A 25,195-nucleotide genomic window follows, 5' to 3' on the forward strand; every position below is an offset into this window, starting at 1 on the left:
TCTTGGTCAAAGACCTCCAAACTGTCCTCCCCTCCTAGCACTCCACTTTTGGGCAGCAAACAGTCCGGTGGTTTCGGTGTTGTTTTGGCGCTGCAGCAGCCCTAAGAAGTAGTCTGTCTGCAGTCGTTCCAGAGTAGAGTTTATGTAAGAACAAAAAGAAAATCTTGGCTGTTGTGTGCCTAACATGCTCTCTTTGTCCCAGCGTCGGTACTACTGTACCTATTTATCTTTGGTCAAAGATGGTTTTATCAAAGAAGAAACACCACTCTATAATTGTGTTGTAGAAAACATAGAAGTAGGTAGAACTGGACCTTAAAGGAAAGAAACTGCATTATTTGATCAGATTATACTCATGTAGGAACAAGATAAGTTTGTGCTTCTCGTTTAAGTCGTATATCGGGTAATATACAGTGCTTCTAGAAAATAATTACAGTTTAGAGAGCAATCACAATATCAGTCAGAAAAAGCAATTTTCCCAGTCGCCATCTTCAAGTGTACTTTCTCTTTCTCTCTCAGCCTCACCAGTCTTCCTTGAGGTGTGTATCTCCCCTCTGAGCTGAGTTAGAGCCACTGCAGTGTGTGCTATAATCATAGCCTAATGGCAGATAATCTGAAGAACACTAAATGACTTTAATCCTAGCCTAATGACAGATAATACCACTTCACTCCCGCTGTGCGTCTTCTATGCTCATTTGCATTTTCGCCCTCGTCCCTGGGCGTTTAAGTGATGTTGACTCGCTGGTTCTCCTGAGTCACCGCTCACCTTTTAAACTTACAACTAATGAAATTTAAACTTTGTAAAGTACTGCCTGAAAGTCAAATCTAAAAAGCCGGGGAGTCAGGTGAAATCCATTCATATTCAGACAGCTTCTACCCCGTTGTCCTGTGTGATTAAACTTTATGAGGGCTGACATGATGGACAGGTAATCACATTTCCTTTGCCTTGAACTTGGTGACCGGTGTCTGAGCTAATTAGGCTATAAGTAGGGGTCGGGGGGAAATCGATACTGCATAATATCGCAATATTTTGCGTGGCAATATTGTATCGATACATGGACGTCAAGTATTGATACTTGTATTATATATATATTAGAGCTGTCAATCGATTAAAATATTTAATCTCAATTAATCGAATGATTGTCCATAGTTAATTGCGATTAATAGCACATTTTTTATCTGTTCAAAATGTACCTTAAACGTGGATCTGTATTTGATACTCTTATCAACATGGGAGTGTGCAAATAGGCTTGCTTTATGCAAATGTATGTATATATTTATTATTGGAAATCAATTAACAACACAAAACAATGACTGAATGAATATTGTCCAGGAACCCTCACAGGTACTGCATTTAACATAAAAAACATGCTCAAATCATATTAATCAGTTTGGAGCGTTATTTATTGGCGTTAAAACGAATTTGTATTAACGCGTTATTATCCCGTTTGACAGCGTTTGATATATATATATATTAACCTCTTACAATGTGACTTCCCGCCGGGGGACCCAGCTGCTATTCTGTCTGTCAGAGGCTGTAGCAGGCTCAGTGGAGAAGCTTAGCTTGTCGGGAAGAACACTAAATAACTCTCCAAAGTTAAGCTACATTTTGGTGAGGAGAAACTGGCATGGCCATTTTCAAAGTCCCTTGACCTTTGACCTCCAGATATGGGAGTGAAAACTGTATTACGAGTAAGTAAGTATGGCGATATTATTCATGTGGCCTCTGGTGATTCCCACCCCTATACGATTTGCATGGTTTGGCTATTTACATGCTCAGTGTTGAAGGACCGGTTTGATTATTCAGCTGCTGCAGGCTGTGGAGGGATTTAATATGAGTTACAGTAAATTATTGAGATGCTGGAGGCTAAAAGGCAAATTCAGGGGTGTTATTACTCACCCATTGAAGGCTATTCTTTGCCTTAAGAAAGAGTTGGTTATTTAAACCGTGGAGGCTCCAGGGGAATATTAGAGGTGCTTGATTAGATCTCTGAGCTCATGAATTATCCCTCATCTGTTCCAGGATTAATCTGGTAAAGAAAATGCTGAGGAAGGAGAGTGTGAACTTATTTCAAGTGTGGGCTTGTCTCGTGGGAATTTATAGCTTTTCAGCTAACTGCTTGTTTGTACTGAGAAGAACAAAGCCGTTGCAATTTGGTGTTTAGCAAACTTCCCAGCAAATCTCACGGTCCTTTATGATTCATGAGAGGGCAGCATCAGCGAGAGCCGGGATGAGTAACAAGGAAAGTAGCCGAGGATAAACCCCCGTCATATTTCTTCTTTAGTGTCATTTATGGAAATATGTGCAGGCGAAATGAAGCCATGAACGGGAGCTGATGAAGTCAAGGTTACAGAACGAATGTGGAGCCACCGGTCATGGATCTGGATTTATTAACCCAGGAACAGGTAGTTAAGTGAGGAGCTGACGGAGGACTGCAGTCCATCCATTTGATATCGGGACCTGCTGGACTGCTGTATTTGTTCAAGGCCGTCCCCAGAAGGAGTCTGTCTCCCCAAAAAAATGAAGCCATTCATCAAATGGAGCTGGCGTCATTGAAGATGGCTTTCCTCAAATATCAGCTTTCATCTGCAGAGGTCATGATACTCCGTCACTCCGAGACAGTAAACTCAAACAACAAATGGATTTTACACTTACAACTGTATTTGCACCAGCGGACACATTAGTTATGACTTTCCTAATTGGATATTTTACTGGGGACATTAAATTTGCCAACTGTAACTGCATTAGTTACCAAGGTCAACGTGCCCTTTCAGTCTCTATTACAGCAGGGATTAGCCTTTGACTAGACAGATTGTCCATACAAAGGAAAGTCCTGGCTGCAGTTGGTTCAAACACGACATATTATTGCAAAGAATGATCTATGGGGAGCTGGAAGGTGTTCAGTAAGTTCATATCAAACTGTCAGTTAGATAGTTTGTATGCAAAGTTGAAACTTTGGTCTGAGTGTGGCACTGGAGAAAAGCTTTGCCAGTGTAATCATTAGCAAAGGTTTGATCTTCTGGGGATAGTAGATTTCATGTAAATGTGACCATTAGTTTTGTTGAACATCATACCTCATGGAATGTCAGAAACAAAGAGAGGGAGTATGAACATGATTAGTAAATTGATAGAATAACGAGAATCTTTCTTCTGTGTGTTTCACTTTTCAAAACCCAAGTTACAAAGTTCTTCACACTAGCCAACTAATTAAAATGTACACATTGTAAAATCATTAGATGTTATGATGAAACAAAGTTTAGCAGTAAGAGGAACAAAATATTAATAATATTAATACTGCTAGTATTACACTATTATTCAGAATATGACTGTATTGTGAATTTGATGCGGGTCACGTGAACAGCATATTCTGATGGATATTCTGAGTTAGGCCTTATTCTGAATGGAGCATTTTCCGATTAAGACGTGGGATATGCTGATATAATTCAGGAATACAGCTCAATCAGAATATGCGTCTCAATAGGGGTTTTTACAGCAGTTTGCGACACACAACCTCTTACCTGTTTACAGCCAGCTCTGTGCGTTGTAATAAGCCAACTAGCCGACAGTTTGCAGAGATGCATGCTCAAAAGAAAAGCCAACCTTTCTGGTCAGAAGGAGAAGGAGACCTACTTTTAAACAGCATGAGACTTGGATATCAACAGGTTTTTTGGATGTGCACAAATCTCGCAACACTGACATATTTTAATGAAGGCTGTTGAAGGAATGAAAGAGGGAGGCTGAGTTCACACGGTCGAACAAGTCTGCCAGAGCTGCGCTAATTTGAGTATGCACGGCTGCATGTAAACTGGAATATTAGTGGAATATTAATTTTCATTAGCCATGTAAACTGAAGTTGAAAAATGTTGTGCATTTTGTGAAATATTTTGTAGATGTACAAAATATTCAGTTTTTTGCTCTTATTCCCAAAAGGACATTATTCCTTCCTGAAGATGAAGCCGTGCATACTCAGATTAACGTAACCGGTGGCGGACTCGTTCGACCGTGTGAACTCAGCCTCCCTCTTTCATTCCTTCAACCATCCTCTTGAAAAGGTCGGCGTTGTGATATTTGTGCATATCCAAAAACCTGTTGATATCCAAGTCTTTCATAATGTTTAAAAGTAGGTGTATTTCTCCTTCCGACCTGAAATGTGGGCTTTTCTTTTGGGCGTGCATCTCTGCGAAACTGTTGGCTAGTTGGTTTATGTACAACGCACAGAGCTGGCTGTAAACAGGTAAGAGGTCGTGTGTCACAAACTGCTGTAAAAACCCCAATTGAGACGCATATTCTGAATGAGCTGTATACATGACCAAAGAATGCTCCTAAAACCTGAATAATATCAACATAAGCTCCTCCATTCAGAATAAGGCCTAACTCAGAATATCCAAACGGAATATGCTGTTTACATGACCTGTATCAAATTCAGAATATTGTCATGTTGGAATAATATTAGAATATTAGTGTGCATGTAAACGTTGTCACTGATATCTTTATATCATGGCAATTGTCCATTTAGAGGACTGCATTTGCACTGTAGATGTGATATTTGTTGTGTAAATGTAGTGAAAAGGGACACACTGATACTGCAAATGACTTAATGTATTCTGTGTGTGTTATATGTAGGAAGTGACGGTTGGTCTTTGGTTAGTGTTTGTCCCACCCCTCTTCCACTGTGATTGGACGGCTGGTAAAAAAAGTGACAGGAACGTGCGCAGTGTTTTACTCAAAGTTTAAGATCTCTCAAGTCTCGGCGACCAGAAAAAAAACTAACATGCAGCATGTCAGCACAGAATAAAAACTTCGCGCACAGAACACAGCTGTTGCGGCGGTTGCTCGCCATCCTTTGCCGTTGGCTTGTCAGTAGCGCGGTATTGCAATACTGTTGTGACAGTCCTTGTGTCAAGAATGTCAAGAATGCAAAGAAAGAGAGCTTGAGAGAGAACTTGAAAGCCTGGCACCACTCTCACCTCCACACACCCGACCAACCACTGCATGAAGTGAATGTGAAATGTCAGATTGCTCCGGGAAGCGTCTTCGTTTTCTGTGGGTTTCTGAGGTTCAGTCAGACATACTGAGTTAGTTAGTCGTCTTCTTTACACGCTGAGATGCTGATCACAGTCCAGCGTTCTGTCTGTTGTGTATTCTTATGAACCCGGTGGCCACAGCTCTGCAGACTGCCGCTCTGCTGCGACTGCTGATGAGAAGAAGCAGGGCCGGTCAGTTTGAATTAGAGAGGAGGACAGAGCTGAGTCAGTGGCCATTAAAGAAGGAAGTGTAAGGCTGAATTTCAACACGACGAGACAGAGTTTAATCTGAGCTAAGCACTAAGGTGAAAACGAAGAGGAGGAGGAGGGTGGGCAGTGTGGGAGAGAAGGAGAGAAGAAGAGGAAGAGCGATATAAAGTATGAGAGGATAAAGTTTAGGGGTCAGAGTCTGCAGGCTGTCTGGTAGTAGTATTCCCTCTGTGGTTCTCACAACTGCAGTGACATTTTTTACTCACTTTCCCATTTTATCCCTCAATGACTTTGCTGTGTGTGTGTGTGTGTGTGTGTGTGTGTGTGTGTGTGTGTGTGTGTGTACGGGCAACCATCTGCTTGATGCACCGCCTCACATCTTTGAGATGATTTGACTTCATAAGACCAAGCAGGAGGAGGAGGAGGAGGAGGAGGATGACAGGGAGGACAGCAGGTATGAAGGAAGGTGAGGAGCGTAGACAGGGACAGAAGTGAGGGAGAGAGGAAGCAAACAAGGAGAGGAATGTGGAAGAAGGCTGAAGATAGAGAGGAAAGAAAACAGGAGGAAGATGAGCTGGACGAGTCAGAGGAGGAATGAGGAAGAGTAGCTTATAGTTTCCGCTGTCTGTTTCACCTGCTGTGACATTCTCAACTACAATTTCACCCCCGCTGGCTTTTAAGGGAGTGTGAGTGTGTGTGTGTGTGTGTGTGTGTGTGTGTTCAGCCACAAGAGTACTGACTTTCTGCATGACTGCACCGGTATAAATATTAATGCCTTGCCAAAAAAAGTGGAAGTTTAAGGAACAGCTTCACACTTTTGGTAGGATCTGTCCGTGTTCGTGTCAGTGTCAGTATACGATCTTTGAGTAATTATGACGGAATAAACTTCTTTTAAAGAAAAAATCGGATCACATGATTGTGTATTTTATGAGGATATGATCATGAGGGTTTTATGACACATCTACCAATCCTATCAGACTTTAAGCTTCACTAGGGGGAACTTTTTTGGCATCTTTGGGAAAAATTCCATAACAACCTTTCAGTAGGGGTGTAACGATACGTTTTTACAACGAAACGATACGATTTCCTGATGCTGCGTGCACGTAGATATCATGAGGGGGAAAGGAAAGTCATTTCTCTGAATGAAAAAACGACAGCGCACGGGGAAAGAGCCTGTTGGTGTAGTGGTTTGATAGTGCCTGAAACTCTGCCAGCTCATGCAGACCGCCGTTCGTCTGCATGCACGCCATGCGTGCTCGCGCTGCAGAGGGCAGAGCTGGCAAGTTGGCGCATGTCTGGAGAGTGAACAGGAGTAACGTTTAACATTTCGTTACTATTAAAAGTGCTAGAAAACACTTTCATATAACGTTTGTCGTCCTTAAATACAAGGTGCAAATCAATACAATTGATTTTTTATGTTTCAAATAGATTTTATATCAATATACGTCTCCCGTGAAGGACAACTTGAGAGTACCTATCGATGTAGTCGGATCGTAGGAATATAAATCGATACATTGATGTAGTAGATGAATCGTTTCACCCCTACCTTTCAACATATTGTAATTCAAGTGTTCTGAGAGAAAACTAGACTTCTGCTCCTCCTCATGGCTCTGTTTTCAGACTTTAGAACATCTAGCCCGTGAAGGGAGACTTTGACCAATCACAGGTCATTTCATTGAGAGAGAGCGTTCCTATTGTGCGTTCCTATTGGCTGTGCTGGTGGGCGGTGCTTGGTATTTCCTCAACAGATCTCAACATGGCTGCCGGGTCACAAACTTTCTCAGTGTACAGCTAAACCGTGCACTACAAGATGATTCTGAAAACATCTGAGAAGAGAAATAGACATTACAGTAACAGAATATTGATTCATATTTGATCAGCGCTGCCTAGTTTGACTGTTTGGTCAGAATTAATGAGTGATTGACAGCTGGATCTCAGAGACGGCAGCTGGACAGCAGACTCCATATCAGCTCTGATTGGTTGTTTTCCTCCGGTCTGTGAAATCTTGCACATGCCGTTAGGAGCACCGGAGGAGACAGAGGGACATGATTTTTTTCAGACTACCTGTCTCATGCACTACTGTCAGGATATAGTGACCGTTTTATAAAAATTTACTTTTTTTAATCATATTTGCTCCATTTCTACCCACTGCTGCTTTAAATCAATATGTATTTATTATCAATGGATCAAATGATTATGTGTAATGTGAAAGAGATCACCACCCATGAACCCACACAGAATTATCACCTGAAGGGCTTTTCACACAGGGAGCTATTGACGCGCCTCATACTTCATTTTCAGTGAGAGGCGACCGGGCAGGTCGGGAGGTGCAGGTGATCTGACAGGTGATCAGGTGATCTGACAGGTGATCAGGTGATCTGACAGGTGATCTGACAGGTGGAGCGACAAGCGGCGCAATCCCTCTGGGCGCCCTGCCAGAGTTGAATTGTCATGAACTTTTTTTCTATGTGTCGAGACGCACATTGTAAATCAGTGGACGAGAGAATGATGCTTGTTGTTTCTGAGTTCCCCAAAATATATAACTGTTTTTGGGACATAAGCAGAAGGGCTTCTTCATAGCAGACCGTCGGCGCAAGACTGGGTGCGTCACATAACGTTACGTATAAATGACAATGCTAATTTAGCTAACTTTAGCTATCAACAGTCTATGGCTGGCATCAAAGACTAGGATTGCCATGTGTGCCAACAATGGAGCTGTGATCATGGATATGTGACACACCACACAGTTGTACAGGCAGGGCAGGAATACATACAGAAGTACAGATAGGCTGTTTCCATGGTTGCCACAGTGCAGTTCTCCTCTTTAGTGTCTTTAAGCTCATTGTTTTGGTTTTACGGCTCGCAGCTTTACTGTTATGATTCTCCCTTCATGGATGTTGCTCTGTGTCTGTTGGATGTATGAATTGGCTGCTTTCGAACACCGTAACGACCCAAGTGGCTAAAGAAATGTCAATGTCAATTTTTAAGATTCTTGCAGTTGCATGGTACTGTATCATCGTATTTGTTTTGTTGTTCTTTTACTTGCATGATTGGGCCTTTATGTAGGCTTGTAGTGGCTTATTCTACTGTCAGGAGTACATATATATGTATGTATTTAAGGCTTTGATTACTATAGTTTGCTTGGCACTAAGGGTGGGCGATATGGCAAAAATATCATAACACCATTTTTTCAGGCAGGATCACGATCCACAATCTTATCACCATTTCTTTCCAAGCTGGTTTTAAAGACAATTTTGCAAATTACTGAACATTACAACCAAACTAATTTCCCCATTTAAAAAAATCTATAAGCTAATAAAACATAAGGAAAAAGAATAACAGATCTTTAAGGCCTAACCGATTTTAATCAAGTGTGCATTTCTGCGAAGTATGAACATTCAACAATAATTTAGACTTGGTTAGATTTTTGCATAAATCCCATCACAAAATGAACATTGGTTTCAGAAGGTAAAGTGCACTCTTGCTACATAACATTAAAGGAACTGAATTGTAAATCAGGTAGCTGATTAGACACAGATCCACAGGTAGAATATAGACAGACGTAATAATTACTACTGTCAGCTCTCTGGGCAGAAAGAAGGGTCGACGCATCACTGACAGAACCTCTTAATCAGGGGAACAGTGACTGTCAGTGATTCGGCTGTTTGTACACCAGCCATTATGCACATCAATACAGAGTCCGTCCCCCGTTGCTCTTACTGTACCAGTCTTTGCTTCGCTCCAGGCGGTGGCTTGTGCGGCCCGCTAGCTGCACAGCAGCGTCAGGTATCAGCGAGTGAAGCCAGGTCTCCGTTATTAACATCCCGCAGCAGTCCCTGACAGACTTGTTAGCTGCCATCTGTAGCTCCAATTCATCCATTTTGTGAACGATGGATCTGGCGTTAGAGAGAAAGATGCTTGGTAGCGGTGGTTTGTGTGGATTCTTCTTTAGCCTAGCCAGCAGCCCCGCCCGGCATCCCCTTTTCTGCTTCCTCTCTCTACGCCGCCTACGTCGCTTCTCGGAGCCGATAACAATCCATGTAGACCCCGGTGATCTGGACATGTCCGCCGATATGTTGTGCGTCCTTTGAAAGTTGCTTGTAATGGCGGTACTGTGCTGTAATCCAGCGTTGATTAATTCTTGACGACTAGACACATACTTCGCCTGACAAAACTCGACAAGCAAATCCAGCATTCACACAAATAAGCACCAGACTAGGAAGCGGAGAGCCGCCGCACTGAAGTGCGCCGCTAACTTGAAACTACCAGCAACGGTTCTAGGATCTCGCTGAAAAGGCAGATCGTAGAGACATTCTAATCGTTCACGATCTAATATCGTCATATCAGACAACCCTACTTGGCACCGCAAAATTACACAATTGACAGTATGAAGGAATCAAAATGCAAGAAACAGTTGCAGAATGTGAAAAAAAATATTTTGCAATTTGCAATATAGTTCAAACAAAGAACTTAAAAATAAATAGATATGCCAACAACTGTAATATTAAATATATATATATATATATTATATATTAAACAACAGTGTATGGCGCTTATAGTGATCACGATTATGGTGAGCAACCGCCTATAGTGATCAAAAAGTTTGGGACAGAATCATTCCAATACAAATGCTGTTTAAATAATTTGCTTCTAGTTATCAAGTAGTCCGCTCACAGCGTTCATTTTGGTATGGAAAAACATTTCAAAACTACGTTAGACTAACGTTAGTTGAATTTCTGTTTTGTTTTTCACTTCACTCCCCGTGAGACTTTGCCTCGTGGACCGTCTGCTCTCCGGCTGGATACCTGATGCTGATGCTGCGTGCACATTGATATCATGACTGGAAAATTAAAGTCATTTTCTCTGAAAAACAAAAATTAATGCGCACGTGGAAAGCACGTCAAGTAGACTGCTAGTGCATCGCCACGTAATGCCCTCAAAGTGAAACTTTTTCCGATCCTCAACCGGCTCTGCGGCACACATGCAGACCGGCGCCCGTCTCCCTCCACGCCGCTACCGGGTGAGAGAACGAGGAGCCCCGGCAAAGGGGCGCCGTTTGGCATGCACGCTTGTGCTGCAGAGCCGGCCAAAGCCTGCCTCACCCTTGGTGAGAAGGGAGCCAGTAAATAGCGCAGCGGTTTGTGTCATTACTTTGTATTCATTTAATAAATATACAAATGTCAATTAGATAGTAATCTGCATTAGAAATGATGAATAACAACAGAAATTTGGTTTTCATACTCATCTGCTTATAGTAGTCCATTTGACGGGACAGACTTGATCACCATAAGCGGGTTCCACTGTATTGTAAGACAGTTGTATAAAAACTATACACTCATTGGATGAACTGGTATACCGCCGCCCAGCACTAAAGCTTTGGTTGTGCTTTCGGCAAAGACGGCTGCATGGACATGAGCTGACGTGGAATCGTGACGAGGAAGCGTTTGAATCTTTTATACTTATACGATTGTTCCCTGTGGGAAACAGACGTTCTCAAAGCTCCTCAAAGTTCTCGTGACCCTTGCGGTTGCGGCAAGCATAAATCACGCTTAACCCAGATCATATCTGAACTGGACTCTCGGAGCAGTCTGATGCTGGTCTTCAGGGAGCAGAAAGCAGCTGCAGGAACTTTTCAGGTCTTGACCGGTCATATCACAACACTGATAAATTCTAACCTGGAGAAACAAACAGCAAAGAAATTACATTTCTGTGAAGTGCATTATCAACTCTGAGATAAAATACTTCAAGCTTCAGGAAAATGATTAAATTTAAGCCAGGCAGAGAACAAATGTGTGTAATACTGTTCTGGAGCAATGCCACCTACAGTCCTCTGCTCCCAACTCACCACATTAACCAGCGTCATTCTGACGGAGAGGCTCTTTGATGTGATGTGGTTTATCAGTTGTATCTGTTACCTGGTGTAAAAGTTGTGTTCTTCTCTGTTATATTCCTGCGAGCTGAAAACACGATTGGTGGTTTCAGGTTTTTGGCTGGACTGCAGAGGGCCAGCCCTACAAACGCAAACGTCTGTCAGTGACTGAGTGACTCAGTCACTGACTTCAGTTTTTCTGGGGAGCGTGTCAGTGGTTCAATGTATCATTACATAGTGCTGTTGTTGTGCATGTGCTATTGTTTGTGTTCGTTTAAGTTACGTTATGTCGTGCTTTGTATTACCGTGCATTGACACACCAAGCGCTTTGTGTCTAATTGGCGTCTGCCATGACTTTTACCCCAGCTACCCCCAATTACACTGTGCTGTGAAGGTTTAGTGGTTCAGTGTAAAAGTGCTGCATCAACGCTTGTCTCCACAACTTCTGGAAAGGACAGAAACTCTTCTCTTAGTTAGTGAAAGAAGTCTCAGTAGTCTTTTTGTTTCCAGCCTCAGGAGAAGCTGAGTGTTTGAGAAGATGGAGAACATCAAATTGTCTGCAGAGAAGTTTTTTAAAGAGCACTTATCTTCTAATGTCTCCTGAGGGAGGACGGCTGTAGAGTAAAACTGGAGATGCTGTGACTGCGGCTCCTCTTTAGTGAACGTGTAAAGAGGCTATGCACACACACACACACACACACACACACACACACACACACACACACAGGGAGAGAGCTCCATGGATGCCTTTGGTCACGACATCCAATTTGTCTCCCTTGGAGCTGATGTAAAATGTGTGTTATTGCAGTGGCAGTGCAGCGAGGTCTCCATAGAGCAGCTGTTACAGTGAAGGTGTAAGCGGTTGTCTCGGGTGTGATCTTCATAGCTCGGCTGTTCCGATGGCTGCAGCTGGCCTCAGGTTACTGGAGACATGTTTCCCCTTCCTTAACAACATTTCTTACATAGATCTCTTCTTCCTGCCCACAACTGTGGTTTCTAGATTAGTGATGTGTCTGCAAAGTCTTTAAATAAACGAGGTAAAGAAGTGCAGCTTTGCCTGGGGTTAATGCATTTGCCCAGCCACTGCAGTTCAGTCTAGGCAGATACAATGTAGGTATCGAGTCATTCTGCAGAGTATCTGCTCTTTGATTGGGTGAGTGTAGGATTTAAAGGCAGTTTAAAGATACGTTAGCTTTAGGGCTGGCCCGAATGCTACGGGGGGTTTTAAAACTTTTTTTAAAATGTAAATATGGAATAGTAATTTAGTAGTTATGTTCCAATACCATTTTCCTTCCCGATACCGATTCTGATACATGAACTTGAGGTATCGGCCGATATCGAGTACCGATCCGATTCCAGTGTGGTTAAAAATAAAAATATATATTTATTATTATTATTATTATTATTATTATTAATAAACAGATATTTCCTACTGAGGGCTGCACGATCGCCTCACAGCAAGAGGGTCGCAGGTTCGAATCCGGCTTCTGTGTGAAGTTTGCATGTTCTCCCCGTGTCAGCGTGGGTTTTCTCCGGATGCTCAGGTTTCCTCCCACAGTCCAAAGACATGCAGGTTAGGTTCATCATTGACACTCAATGTCCCGTAGGTGTGAATGTGAGTGTGAATGGTTGTCTGTCTCTATCTGTCAGCCCTGTGATAGTCTGGAGACCTGTCCAGGGTGAACTGGGAGCTGGGATCGGCCCCAGCACCCCTACGACCCCTGATGGGACAAGCGGTTACAGATAATGGATGGATAGATGTTTCCTACTGACCATTTATGGATGTGCTATGATTCTATCTTTGTTGTATGGCCTGGCTCAGGTTCAACCCTGTGTTGTTTGCTGCAGTATCGTCACGTGACAAACTACCTGCAATCAATTCTTCCCTGCTGCTCTAAAACAGTAGTTGCCAGTGGCAGCCATGATACATTCAGGGTGACAGCACAGTGAAGGCTTCTGTTTCAGAGCGGTGAGGAAGAATTGATTTCTGGATCAAACAATTCCATTTTTTTTCTGGGTTAATAATTGATGGTCTTGGATCGGCGCATAGACTGGCGTACTCTGTGATACTCGATCCAGAATTTTGGGCAGTATCAGACACATTTCCGATAGTGGTATCGGTATCGGAACAACTCTACCAAATACGATACGATACGATACGATACAACTTTATTGTCAGTTTGCACTGAAATTCATTTGCCTAAATAGCCCATGAAATAAGGAATAATCCCACAACATTATTCATATTCAACATGAATTATCATTAGTTATTCTCAGATGGATATCGCTGTTTGTTGTGTGTAGAGGTGCGTGTGTTTACAGCAGAGCGGCAGCGGTGCTGTCCTGGGCACTGAAACGGGGGAGATGGAAACAGATAGACATGTCAGCCTGCAGCGCTGCACTGCCAAGCTTCGAATACCTTTGAGTACTTGTCATCGAAGCTTGTATTCGGGACAGCCCTAGTTAGGTCAGTGCTGGACAATGGTTTCACCTGTCACCCACTGCGGGGTCTAATAATGGGTCAAAACATACCCAACTTTTGGCACATTTTACTATGTATTGATTACTAACTGGACCCATATGTACCCCTTCTACCCTAGAACAAAATCAATCAGAATATTTTCTCTGTCACTTTTAATTTTCTTACATTGTCATTCCCCCGTGACAACGTAGTCGGGGGTATATAGTGCTCCGTGTGTCCGTCCTTCTTTTCCGTTCGCGTGACTTTCGTTTCCGGAGCAGAACTCGAAAACTATTTCACTTAGGAACTTCAAAATTGGCATGATGGTTGACAGTGTGGTGTAGTTGTGCCCATTAGTTAATTAGTTAATGTTCATTAATTCCATTAGTTCCAAGAGGGCTAAACCTTTGGCTATGCTTCAGTAGGGGACAAGCAGCGAGTGGGGGTGTGAGAGCCATGCACACTTTGGCATTGTTGGTCTTGCAGCGCTGATCAACACATTGAGCTGAAGATTGATAAACTATTACATTATTTTTGAGTCAGTCAATACCAATGTGACAATATTAATAATGGTGGTCATACAGCATTTAAAGCCCCTTGTGTCGAATTTTTACACGAATATAGCAGGTATCAAATTATTTTGGTCGCGCATGCTTTTATAAAATTAGCGCAATCTAATAGTGTATGCTGCTTTCAGCCCGTTCATCCCTGTCTCCACAAGCTGAACCTTTGGTGGGGATGTTGCCTGGCTGGCATTGCTGTCACAGAAGAAGAAGAAGAAAGGCACTTTATTAATCCCCGAGGGGAAATTCAATTTTTTCACTCTGTTATCTACACAGTACACACAGACCCGAAATACACACACATGCACAAACAGGACCTACATACACAAACAGGACCTACATGCATTAATGGAGAGATGTCAGAGAGAGGGGGCTGACCCTGACAGGCACCCCGAGCAGTTGGGGGTTTGGTGCCTTGCTCAAGGGCACCTCGGCAGTGCCCAAGAGGCAAACTGGCATCTCTCCAGCTACCAGTTCACACTCAGTACTTGTACCATGCGGGGACTTGAACCAGCGATCCTCCGGTTTCCAAGCCAAGTCCCTATGGACTGATCTTCTGCCGCCCCGCCCAGTCACAGTACCTATTTGTAATACCATTAAAGGGCACCAAGGTTGGAAATTGTTCAAATTCTATTCATTGTGGCTTTATAAAGATAATCAATCATTAATAATGTAGATATTGTATGTTGGTCCAGCAGAGGCATTGACAGCGGGTATGAGTGCACCGTTAGTTGGACTCCTTGGTTAGTCCAATTTATTATATAAGGATAAACTCCTTGACATTTATTGTCTCGTTTTCAAGATGGTCCCAGAGCACACTCACAAGAACAACACAGGAAAAGAGCAGACTGTTGTAATATGATAACCCAAACACCAGACCATACTGGATTTAGTCTCACACCACCATATAAGCATTATATTGATGTTGTGCTCAACTGAAACTTTGCACTCAACATATCTGAGCAGTGGATAGCTCTCTGTCCCTATAACAAGACAAAAGGTGCAGTGTGCTGCTCTGACACTCATTTGCATAAGAACAGTTTTTAGTAGCTGGTGCAATGCAGTTTTCAATGTTATGTCCATTCAGTGTTTCATTTCTTAAATAAATTAGATTTGCCGAGGTGCTTGGATGATGTGAATATCTTTATGCCAGGTATTTTATTTGAATGACAGAACAAAATTACATTTTGTGCTAAACAGTTTTTTTCCCCCATGGAGACTTGTTGCTCCACTGCTCTCTATTTAGAGACATTTACTGGCAAATATATTCAAATGATTTACTTAGTGCAGCCGGTGAATTAGTAGATATTTTATTATACATACAGTATCTTCTCCTGGAGCCATTAGTACAAGTGATGTAGCCTGCAGTCGTCCCTATAAATCTGCATAATTCTGACATTATAATTCACAATGAATGTTTTTGGCTGCGGCCGTGTTCCTACTGCACCCTGGTGAAAGTCTTGTTTCTCAACAGCTTGTTTCAACTCTCCTGTCTGCGTTTATGCAAGTCGAACCTGGCAGTTTAAAAGTGAAGAGATTTTAAATGCTGCGGCTCGTCGCTGTTTTTGATCACTTCATTTGGTTGATGTCCGTCTCCCACACAGCCACCCACATCGCCGCTCAGTGTGACGAGCCTCAGTGAGGAGGAGGATTGTTCTATCCCTTCAAAGGCAGAAGTAGATCGGTACAGAGTGGTGTATAAGGAAGCTGTATGAATGTGTGTGTAGGCTGTATTCTTGCAGATTGTGCTTTACAAAGTGAGCTTATTATCTGGTATTTTCCAGCTGGATAAGGGTTGAAGGCCAGAAGGAATCAACATTATGCAAACGTGTTTTTGACAGCTGCATGAAGAATTGGAGATGAGGAACAAATATCTCTGTTGTTGTTAGCAGTGAGAAGTGGAAAGTGCTGAGCTTCTCAGTTTGGAAGCTGTTGGACAGAAAGACCGGCAGGAAACTAGTTCTTCAAAGCATTGTGGGAAAAATGTAAAATAGAAAACACAAAATAATAACTGCTTATCTAGTATTTCCAGGTTTACAATAATACATGATATATCCTGCATTTGTGTGATCTTTTTTGATGGGCAATGATGTGGTGTCACAGCCACAGTGCTGCGTCCACTGTCTCCAGTTCACCGTCAGGAGAGTTACTGTAGCAGCTCGGTGCTGCGTTCACTGTCTCCAGTTCACCGTCAGGAGAGTTACTGTAGCAGCTCGGTGCTGCGTTCACTGTCTCCAGTTCACCGTCAGGAGAGCTACTGTAGCAGCTCGGTGCTGCGTCCACTGTCTCCAGTTCACCGTCAGGAGAGTTACTGTAGCAGCTCGGTGCTGCGTTCACTGTCTCCAGTTCACCGTCAGGAGAGTTACTGTAGCAGCTCGGTGCTGCGTTCACTGTCTCCAGTTCACCGTCAGGAGAGTTACTGTAGCAGCTCGGTGCTGCGTTCACTGTCTCCAGTTCACCGTCAGGAGAGCTACTGTAGCAGCTCGGTGCTGCGTTCACTGTCTCCAGTTCACCGTCAGGAGAGTTACTGTAGCAGCTCGGTGCTGCGTTCACTGTCTCCAGTTCACCGTCAGGAGAGCTACTGTAGCAGCTCGGTGCTGCGTTCACTGTCTCCAGTTCACCGTCAGGAGAGCTACTGTAGCAGCTCGGTGCTGCGTTCACTGTCTCCAGTTCACCGTCAGGAGAGCTACTGTAGCAGCTCGGTGCTGCGTTCACTGTCTCCAGTTCACCGTCAGGAGAGTTACTGTAGCAGCCACGGTGCTGCGTTTAGTGTCGCGGACATGCAGCCACTTTCCCAGTAAAAGTCTCCACTGCACATTTAGCAGGTTGTCAGCTGTGTGTTTGCCCGGCGTAACGATAGAGTGTCCACAAACCGTGTGTGTGTTTGTGCTACTTTCACAGCTGAAGCGTTACCGTTGCCACACACATATGCTCTGTCAGCGCAGCGTAACTTTAGCAAGTGTCCGACAGAGCGTGTGTGTGTGTGTGTGTGTGTTGGCGGTGAGCGTGAGGTTGTCGGTGGCGTTATAGTTGTTAACGTAGGTGCAGCAGTGTGTGTACATTTTATTTTCGGTGAATAAATGTTACAACTCCTCCACTCAAGCGAGCTCAACTCCTCAAGCCAACTTCCTGTATCTGCAACTCCGGTTCAGACTCTCTTAAGGTGGGCTGTTAAGGTGGACCAGCTATTCTCCTTTAAGTGACAAGCTCCTCTGAGTTTTGCTCGGCTTTTTAATTAGTTATTAATATTTCTTTTAACCGTTTAACCGATAGCGTTAATCGGTTAAATTCTTAATGTCGGTTAACGGTTAAACGGTTAATTATTAGCATCCCTAGTGGAAGCATTTGGGGACAACTCTTGAAAAACTTTTACCAAACATGAGTTGGTGACTCAGAATGCAACTTTTCTCTGATTATCTCTGCGCTCTGACAGAAAATCTACTATTGCTATTGAGTTGAAGAAAAAAAAACACAATGCAAAATATCTCACTCTGTTCTGTTCTTAATGCTTCATTTGTTTGCATATATCGCGGGAGAAGCAGGCTTGAACCCTTTTGGGTCAAACTGGAGGTAGAAATTGTGCGGATTAGTAAAATGAACATTGACGTTTTCTGCTTGAGGATGATTGTTAGCGCTCTGGAGCAAAAACAACCATAGCCGGAGCCTCATTATCCAACTTACCGCTACATGCTCTGAATGGCTAAACAAGTGGGCTCGGCTCACACTGAGAAGCACTGAGCTCTGGGGTTGTGGGGCTTATAGAGCTCTGAAGTGCGGGACCTTCTGTTTGTGGAGGTGATGGATGGAGCTCATCGGTATTCAGGGTCTCCGGCTCCATCATGGACTCTGTGGCCACTTTGTTATTCAGCAGAACAGTAAAGAAGTGGACAGTGCAGGTGAATGAGCTGTGGTCTCCCTTGCTGTCTCTGCCGTGTCAGTGTTGATTGAAGGCCTCAAACCTCCAGAGATTTTTAAAGAATCGTTTTGAGGCTTCTAACTTTTAACTGCTGTCAAACTCACCATTTGTCATTTCAGCAAAATGATAAACTTGACAAAGTATGGATGGATGAATTGGCCAGAGGGTGAGTGATGGGTGTCCAGGAGGATATTTGATTGAAATGGAAAGATATTTCCCATCACTCAAATGTCAACATAATGGTTTCCTGCCCTGCGTTGTGGAGTTTAGTGCGACTTCTATTGTTTTATTGTTTCACCTGAGGCAGTATTAGATCAGTTAATGCTGTTATTCTGTAATTCACTAGAGATAAGACAGCAGAGTCGCCCCCTATAGTCTTTTATAAATTGAAAAATCATCTCTTCCCAGAATGACTTATTCTTTTAATATTGTTGGTCCGCTTGCTTGGAAGTGCTTTTGTCTTAAAGTAAAACATATTATGTAATATTGTCAGTTGTTTAGGAATTGTGGTTTATTCTTCTGTTAATCTAGATACCTAAAACATAAATGTCAGAGGAAAACTGTTTTTCTCTAAATTTACCCTCAATTAGACGTTGAGGCTGACAGAAAGAGAAAGGAAGTGTTAGTGTTGTCACGATCCTGGTAGTTCTAACTTTGATACAATAATGTGCTCCAGGGATGATGCATTTTTGTAGGCCAACCAGGAAGTTAGCATCGCCCTGGTTCCCTCCACAAAAAGCCAACGGGATTTCTCCATTGGATTATTGTAGAAAATCAGCTCTGTGGGAAACACACATTTATGATACTTACACGTTTAGTTCAGCAAGATAATCTCCTCAAATGAACACCACTTGTGATATTTGAAGTGTGAATGCAATCGGCAGAAGTACAAAGCTAGCGTTAGGCTATAAACCAACTACACCACGGTCACATGAGCACGAGTAACACAACGAGGCTGTAAAGTGGACAAGTTGACAATATGACGTTTAGTAGTCTCAGTTAGCCATTTGTTAGCAACCGCCTTATTTAAGACACATAAAGGCTTCACAATTTACGAGTGGGATATTTATTGATGTATTTTATGTCGTAGAACAAAATGTTAAAACCTCTTCTGCTTTTTATGACCACAGACTTTATTTCAGGCATGTCACATTGACTTGCAGACAAGGGAACTTCAAGTGCTGAAATGCTAACTCATTTCAAGGTTTTAGGACTCTTTCCTGTAGCTCTTTATACCTTGAAAAATATCAATATTCAATACCTTTTTTGATACCACGGGGAAAAGTTGACATAACATTGAGGGCATAAAATTTTAGATTTGTATTCAAAGATAAATAGTGTGCATGTGTCAACTCACTGTCAGAGAGCAGAAAGCACAGCTGGTACCTGTGTAGTGATACTGCAGAAAATGAGTATTGAAGCCGTTTCAAATATTCAATATCGACATGTATCAATACTTCGATACTTTTTTTTTTTTAAAGTTATTTTTTTGGGGGCATTTTTCCATTTTTATTGAGGACAGTGGATAGAGTCTTGAAAGGGGGGAGAGAGAGAGTGGATGTGGAAAGGGCCACAGGCCGGATTCGAACCCGGGCCGCCGCGGTCAGGACCAAGCCTTGATACATGAACGCCCGCTCTACCAACTGAGCTAACCCAGGCGCCAAATACTTTGATACTTTTGACAACACTAGGAGGTGCGTTTGTTTTCGAGTTTGTCCCGAGGATGAAGATGCAGCGGTTTAATATTCAGGGAAGCTCTCTGTCCGACACAGCCGGGTCAGTGTCGAGGTTCAGTGGCTGCAGAGTCCAGCAGGTATTCAACATTTAGCTCCATTTTCCTCTGAGCCGTCTGTGTTTGTGCTCCACTGGTCACAATGTCGGGGACGTCGGGCCTTAAATGCCAAAGCTCAGCTGAGGGAAACTGGCCCGGTGTTTTTAAACTGCTCTGCTCTCTCTCTCTTTCTCTCTCTCTCTCTCTCTCTCTCTCTCTCTCTCCATATCACTCTGTTGAGTGTTACCTCAGCCAGGCTGTGCTCTCACCACACATTATCTCCTCGGGGGTTACAGCACTCGGCCTTGGAGAGCCGTCCCTCTCATTTCACCTCTTCAGACTACTGTAATTCACCTGCTTTTAACGCCGAGGGCTCGCCCACCACCCACAGTAACAAGTGTCTGTCGAATCAAAGCCTGCAGGGATAAAGACCATCAGGAGGAGCTTCAGAGGACCAAAGAGCTGGAGGCTTTCTGATCACTGTTGAGTTGCTGGACCGCATTTAAAACAGTGGAATTAAATATGTATGAAGCTCAAAACCACCCTATTACTAATGATAGAAACATTAAAGAGCAACTATAGAGAGCCACTGTGAAGCTCAGTCTGTGTAATGTGACTGTACAAGGACAAGGGAGACATCAGTAAAATTACGCTAAACCAGTGAGACCACTACATTGCAAACTGGTCTGCAGGGAAACTAAATGGGAACCGTGCACTGTTCTTGTTCTTGTGTTCCTTGACACTATAATTGTACCAAAGTATCACAGTTCAGCTGGGTAATGATCTAATGCTGTTGTGACATCTGTCTAATTTAACTTGTGAAAGATTCAGGTTAAAATGCGGCCCTTCAAATGGAGTGTTATTCCGTTTTATCAAGTGAAATCATCAGGCCGTGGGGGATATCGAGAGGCAGATGAAGACCAGGTGCCGTTGTTGGGATGAAGTGCTGTACACTAATGTTGACAGAGTAATCGAAGCTAAAGCCTCGTTGTCAGAGTTGTGGGTCGTGATCGGACCACGGCGTGAATCATAGTAATTGGCTCTTATCTCAGCGGTGGAGAACAACATCCATTAACAGAGAGGCTTTAGATGGAGGCAGCGCTAGTTTGGCTTCAGCTTACACTTCAGAGCTCCAGAGGAAAAAAGCTGTGACTATTTATTGAGCTGATGTTCATAAATCTGTGTGGATTTATGTGTGTTGCTCATAGACATTTCTACTGTGTGTCTTTTACTGTTTAGTATTTTATTTATCCATGTTATGCTGTTTTATCAAATGATAGAAAAGGCTGCAGCAACACATCCCCTGTGCTTCAATTAGAAAATAGCATTTATGTATAGTCAATTAAAACAAGCCCAATTAACATTAATTATTGCATCATGTATAATACATGATGTTTTTATTGCAGCCAGTCATCCATAAGCCGTTAAAGTGTGAAACGTGAAGGTTTCTCCTGATAACACTGATTCGTCTCCATCAGGATCCAGCCTGTAATGAGCCAGTCAGGACACCATTCATCTCCACAACACCACATGATTACAACATCCATTCATCCCCATTATTACACTGTTCATTCATCTAATATGGAGCCATTACAGCTGAAAGACCTGTTTCCACCTGGGGAACATTAAACCTGCTCCTCAACGATTAGACTCCCCTCATGTGCTCACATTCACAGACTCAACAGGAACGATGATGAAGCTGTGAAAACTTTTGATTGTGATTTAAAGGCGTCGGCTTCTTAGTGTATTACATGATGAAATCCTTTTAAAACTACAGTGGATGAATGCTGAAAATGCATGATGGTCCAGTGGAAAGCAACGCTGTATTTCTGTAGTGATGATCATTTTCACCTCTCAGTATCAGTGAGCTCCCGTCCTTCTGTTGTTAACAGTTTTTCTCTCCGATTTAGAGATGGAGAATAATAATAATCTCCAGCTGCGTCTGATATTGTGATGTCCTCAGCGTAGTTTTTACTGTTGACCTCTGCTCTCTGAACTCTCTGAAAAGAGTTTAGACTTCTATGATTTTGACCCATAGAAATGTTTATGCTCCTGCTGAGAGACGAGACGTTCCTGTTTCAACCTGCTGGTGTGAACTACTGAGAGACTGGAGCGTGATGTCAAAGGCCTGTTTTCACTTAGCTGACAGTAAACCTGCAGCTCAATGATAAGACTCCTCTTCTCCTATGAGCTATTGAGGCAAAAAAATGTGAAGTTCCTGCCCCGCTACTTCTGGTATTTTCCTTTTCTGAACCAAAGTGCTTCGTCACTCATGATAAGTATTCTGGTACTTCTGTTTAACTATCTGCACTATTTGTGGCATCTTAGTTTCATCTCTTTAACTCTGGAAAGATGAATGAACGCTGTAGAAAAAACATGTGTTTAATGTAGCTTGTTTGAAGGTCATTCTTTAATTATAAATTCTTGTTTCAAGTAAAAACACTTGAACTGAGGGCAAAGAACAAACTGAATCTAACAACAGAGCTAAATAGTGTAGTATCTGGCGTGGAGAGGAGGTTGTGTTGCTCGGGCTCTATCTATCTGGCGTGGAGAGGAGGTCGTGTTACTCTGGCTCTACCTATCTGTCGTGGAGAGGAGGTTGTGTTGCTAAGGCTCTATCTGGTTGGCTTGGAGAGGAGGTTGTGTTGCTCTGGCTCTATCTGGTTGGCGTGGAGAGGAGGTCGTGTTGCTCTGACTCTATCTGGTTGGCTTGGAGAGGAGGTTGTGTCGCTAAGGCTCTACCTATCTGGCACAGAGAGGAGGTTGCGTTGCTTGGGCTCTATCTATCTGGCGTGGAGAGGAGGTCGTGTTGCTAAGGCTCTATCTGGTTGGCTTGGAGAGGAGGTCGTGTTGCTCTGGCTCTATCTGGTTGGCGTGGAGAGGAGGTCGTGTTGCTCTGGCTCTATCTATCTGGCGTGGAGAGGAGGTTGTGTTGCTAAGGCTCTATCTGGTTGGCTTGGAGAGGAGATCGTGTTGCTCTGGCTCTATCTGGCTGGCTTGGAGAGGAGATCGTGTTGCTCTGTCTCTATCTGGTAGGCATGGAGAGGAGGTTGTGTTGCTAAAGCTCTACCTATCTGGCACGGAGAGGAGGTTGCGTTGCTTGGGCTCTATCTATCTGGCGTGGAGAGGGTCGTGTTGCTCTGGCTCTACCTATCTGCCGTGGAGAGGAGGTCGTGTTGCTAAGGCTCTATCTGGTTGGCGTTGAGAGGAGGTCGTGTTGCTCTGGCTCCATCTGTTTGGCGACGCCTGGAAGCTGCTTGACATCCTCCTGGTTCCACCTTCTCACATATGTTCACATTATACATATTGTTTTGTCATATGGATTGTCTTTGTTGTATTTTCATCATGTTGTTACTCTGTACAGACGACATCTGTTGCACGTCTGTCCATCCTGGAAGGGGGATCCCTCCTCTGTTGTTCTTCCTGAGATTTCTAACATTTGTTCTCCCTGTTAAAAGCTGTTTCCTTATCCAATGAGAGGGTTGTACTGTAAAGGACAGAGGGTGTCGTATCCTGTACAGATTGTAAAGCCCCCCCGAGGCAAATTTGTGATTTGTGATTTTGGGCTATACAAATAAAATTGACTTGACTTGAATGTGATTTGACTAATAATGAACACTTTAGTTTCTCTACTACAGCCTACTACCACACAGTTAGACAGTATAATGTGATGTTATTTGACCTTGTGAGTCACTGATGTTTTGGGTTATTTGCTTAGGCTTAACTAAGCTGTTTGGTTATGGTAATTAGATTTCAGACCCTAACCCAGAGATTTAACTGAGAAAGCAACTTGTCTATATTAGGGGTGTAAGAAAATATTGATACACATGAGTATCGTGATATTATGTTTTGCGATACTGTATTGATTCTCCAAAATGTTGTATCAATTTTTAATTAACCTCTCAAAAGTCTGATGGCCCGCTGGCAGACCCAGCTGCTATTCTGTCTTTTGGAGGATGTATCTGGCTCAGTTTTAAAGCTAGAGTGAAGTTACTGGCATCATATGAAACTAGAGAACCTACCTCCATTGGTACTAACCATGTCATACATGCATAGTTACGCTAAATTTTGGGAAGGAAAAACTGGCATGACCATTTCTTAAGGGGTCCTTTGAGCTCTGACCTCAAAATATGTGAATGTAAATGGGTTCTCTGGGTACCCACGAGTCTCCCCTTTACAGACATGCCCACTTTATGATAATCACATGCAGTTTGGGGCAAAAAACACGTTTTTGCAGGCATTTCAAATTTGTCAAAAAAAAAAAACTGGCATGACCATTTCTTAAGGGGTCCTTTGAGCTCTGACCTCAAAATATGTGAATGTAAATGGGTTCTCTGGGTACCCACGAGTCTCCCCTTTACAGACATGCCCACTTTATGATAATCACATGCAGTTTGGGGCAAAAAACACGTTTTTGCAGGCATTTCAAATTTGTCATTTTCACCTATTCTGAAATAGTTTATTTGTATATTTATGCATACTGGGGTCCCTAAACAGTCTTAGAAATGCATAAATTGGGTATCACTGTGAGGCTGAAACCAGTCCAAGTGTAATGATGCTAGTCCCCATAGTAGCCATTTCACATAGTGACTTTATTTACTCAGACTTTATACATATGGTGGTGTCTTTATACTATGACAGGTTTCCTAAAATAAGATTTGAAAAAATTGCAATATTGCCTTGCATACAGTAATATTACAGTATCACAATATATCACAATATATTGAATTGTTACCCCTGTATCATGATACGTATCCTATTGCAAGATTCCTGCCAACACACAGCCCTAGTTTATATGCTGTATATACAACGTGGAGGATTTATATTGACAGTGACAGATGATATGTATATGTTAAAGAAATAGGTGAATATAAAAATGCTAAATTATAACATCTGTAATGGCAGCAGTGGATGTTTTGGTGTTGCAGGGTTATTGACAGTGTATGTATGTAATCCTGAGGTAAAAAACACCCAAACTAAGTACAAGGCTTTTCCAACAACATTCTGCGTGATGCTCTTTAACTTGAATCCAAACAGTTTTAGATTAAGTATATTGAATTATTTTAAAGACATAACTAAGCTTTTCTTCTGCTTTGTGATTGGTTGACAGAAGTGTGTGACAGCGCGCTGGTGTCCAATTTGTCGCCATCGTCCTTCAGAAGCTCGTCCCAGCTGTCCAGCAGTCATGCGCCGGGCTTTGCCAAACTCAACAGGAGAGACGGTAAGTAAGAGTTTCTGCCGCTGACCAGACTGGATACTCATTGGGCTGAAATCATATTATTATTGTTATTATTGTTTTGAGTGTACTCGAGATAGGGATGTCATGATACCAGAAATCTAGTAGTCGATACCAATACCAGTAAATTTCCACAATTCTCAATAC

General features: G+C 42.8%; 1 protein-coding gene across 1 annotated transcript in view; it reads left to right on the top strand.

Moving 5' to 3' along the window:
* Positions 1 to 25,195, top strand: part of LOC119498674 (contactin-associated protein-like 4) — a 159,533-nt gene that overhangs the window by 16,529 nt on the left and 117,809 nt on the right. Inside the window, exon 2 of the mRNA XM_037787719.1 lies at positions 24,923 to 25,033. Coding sequence (XP_037643647.1) covers positions 24,923 to 25,033 — 111 coding nt within the window. The remainder of the gene's footprint in view (positions 1 to 24,922; positions 25,034 to 25,195) is intronic.

The sequence above is a fragment of the Sebastes umbrosus genome, chromosome 12 (genome assembly GCF_015220745.1).
Source record: "Sebastes umbrosus isolate fSebUmb1 chromosome 12, fSebUmb1.pri, whole genome shotgun sequence".
Classification (NCBI taxonomy): Eukaryota; Metazoa; Chordata; class Actinopteri; order Perciformes; family Sebastidae; genus Sebastes; species Sebastes umbrosus.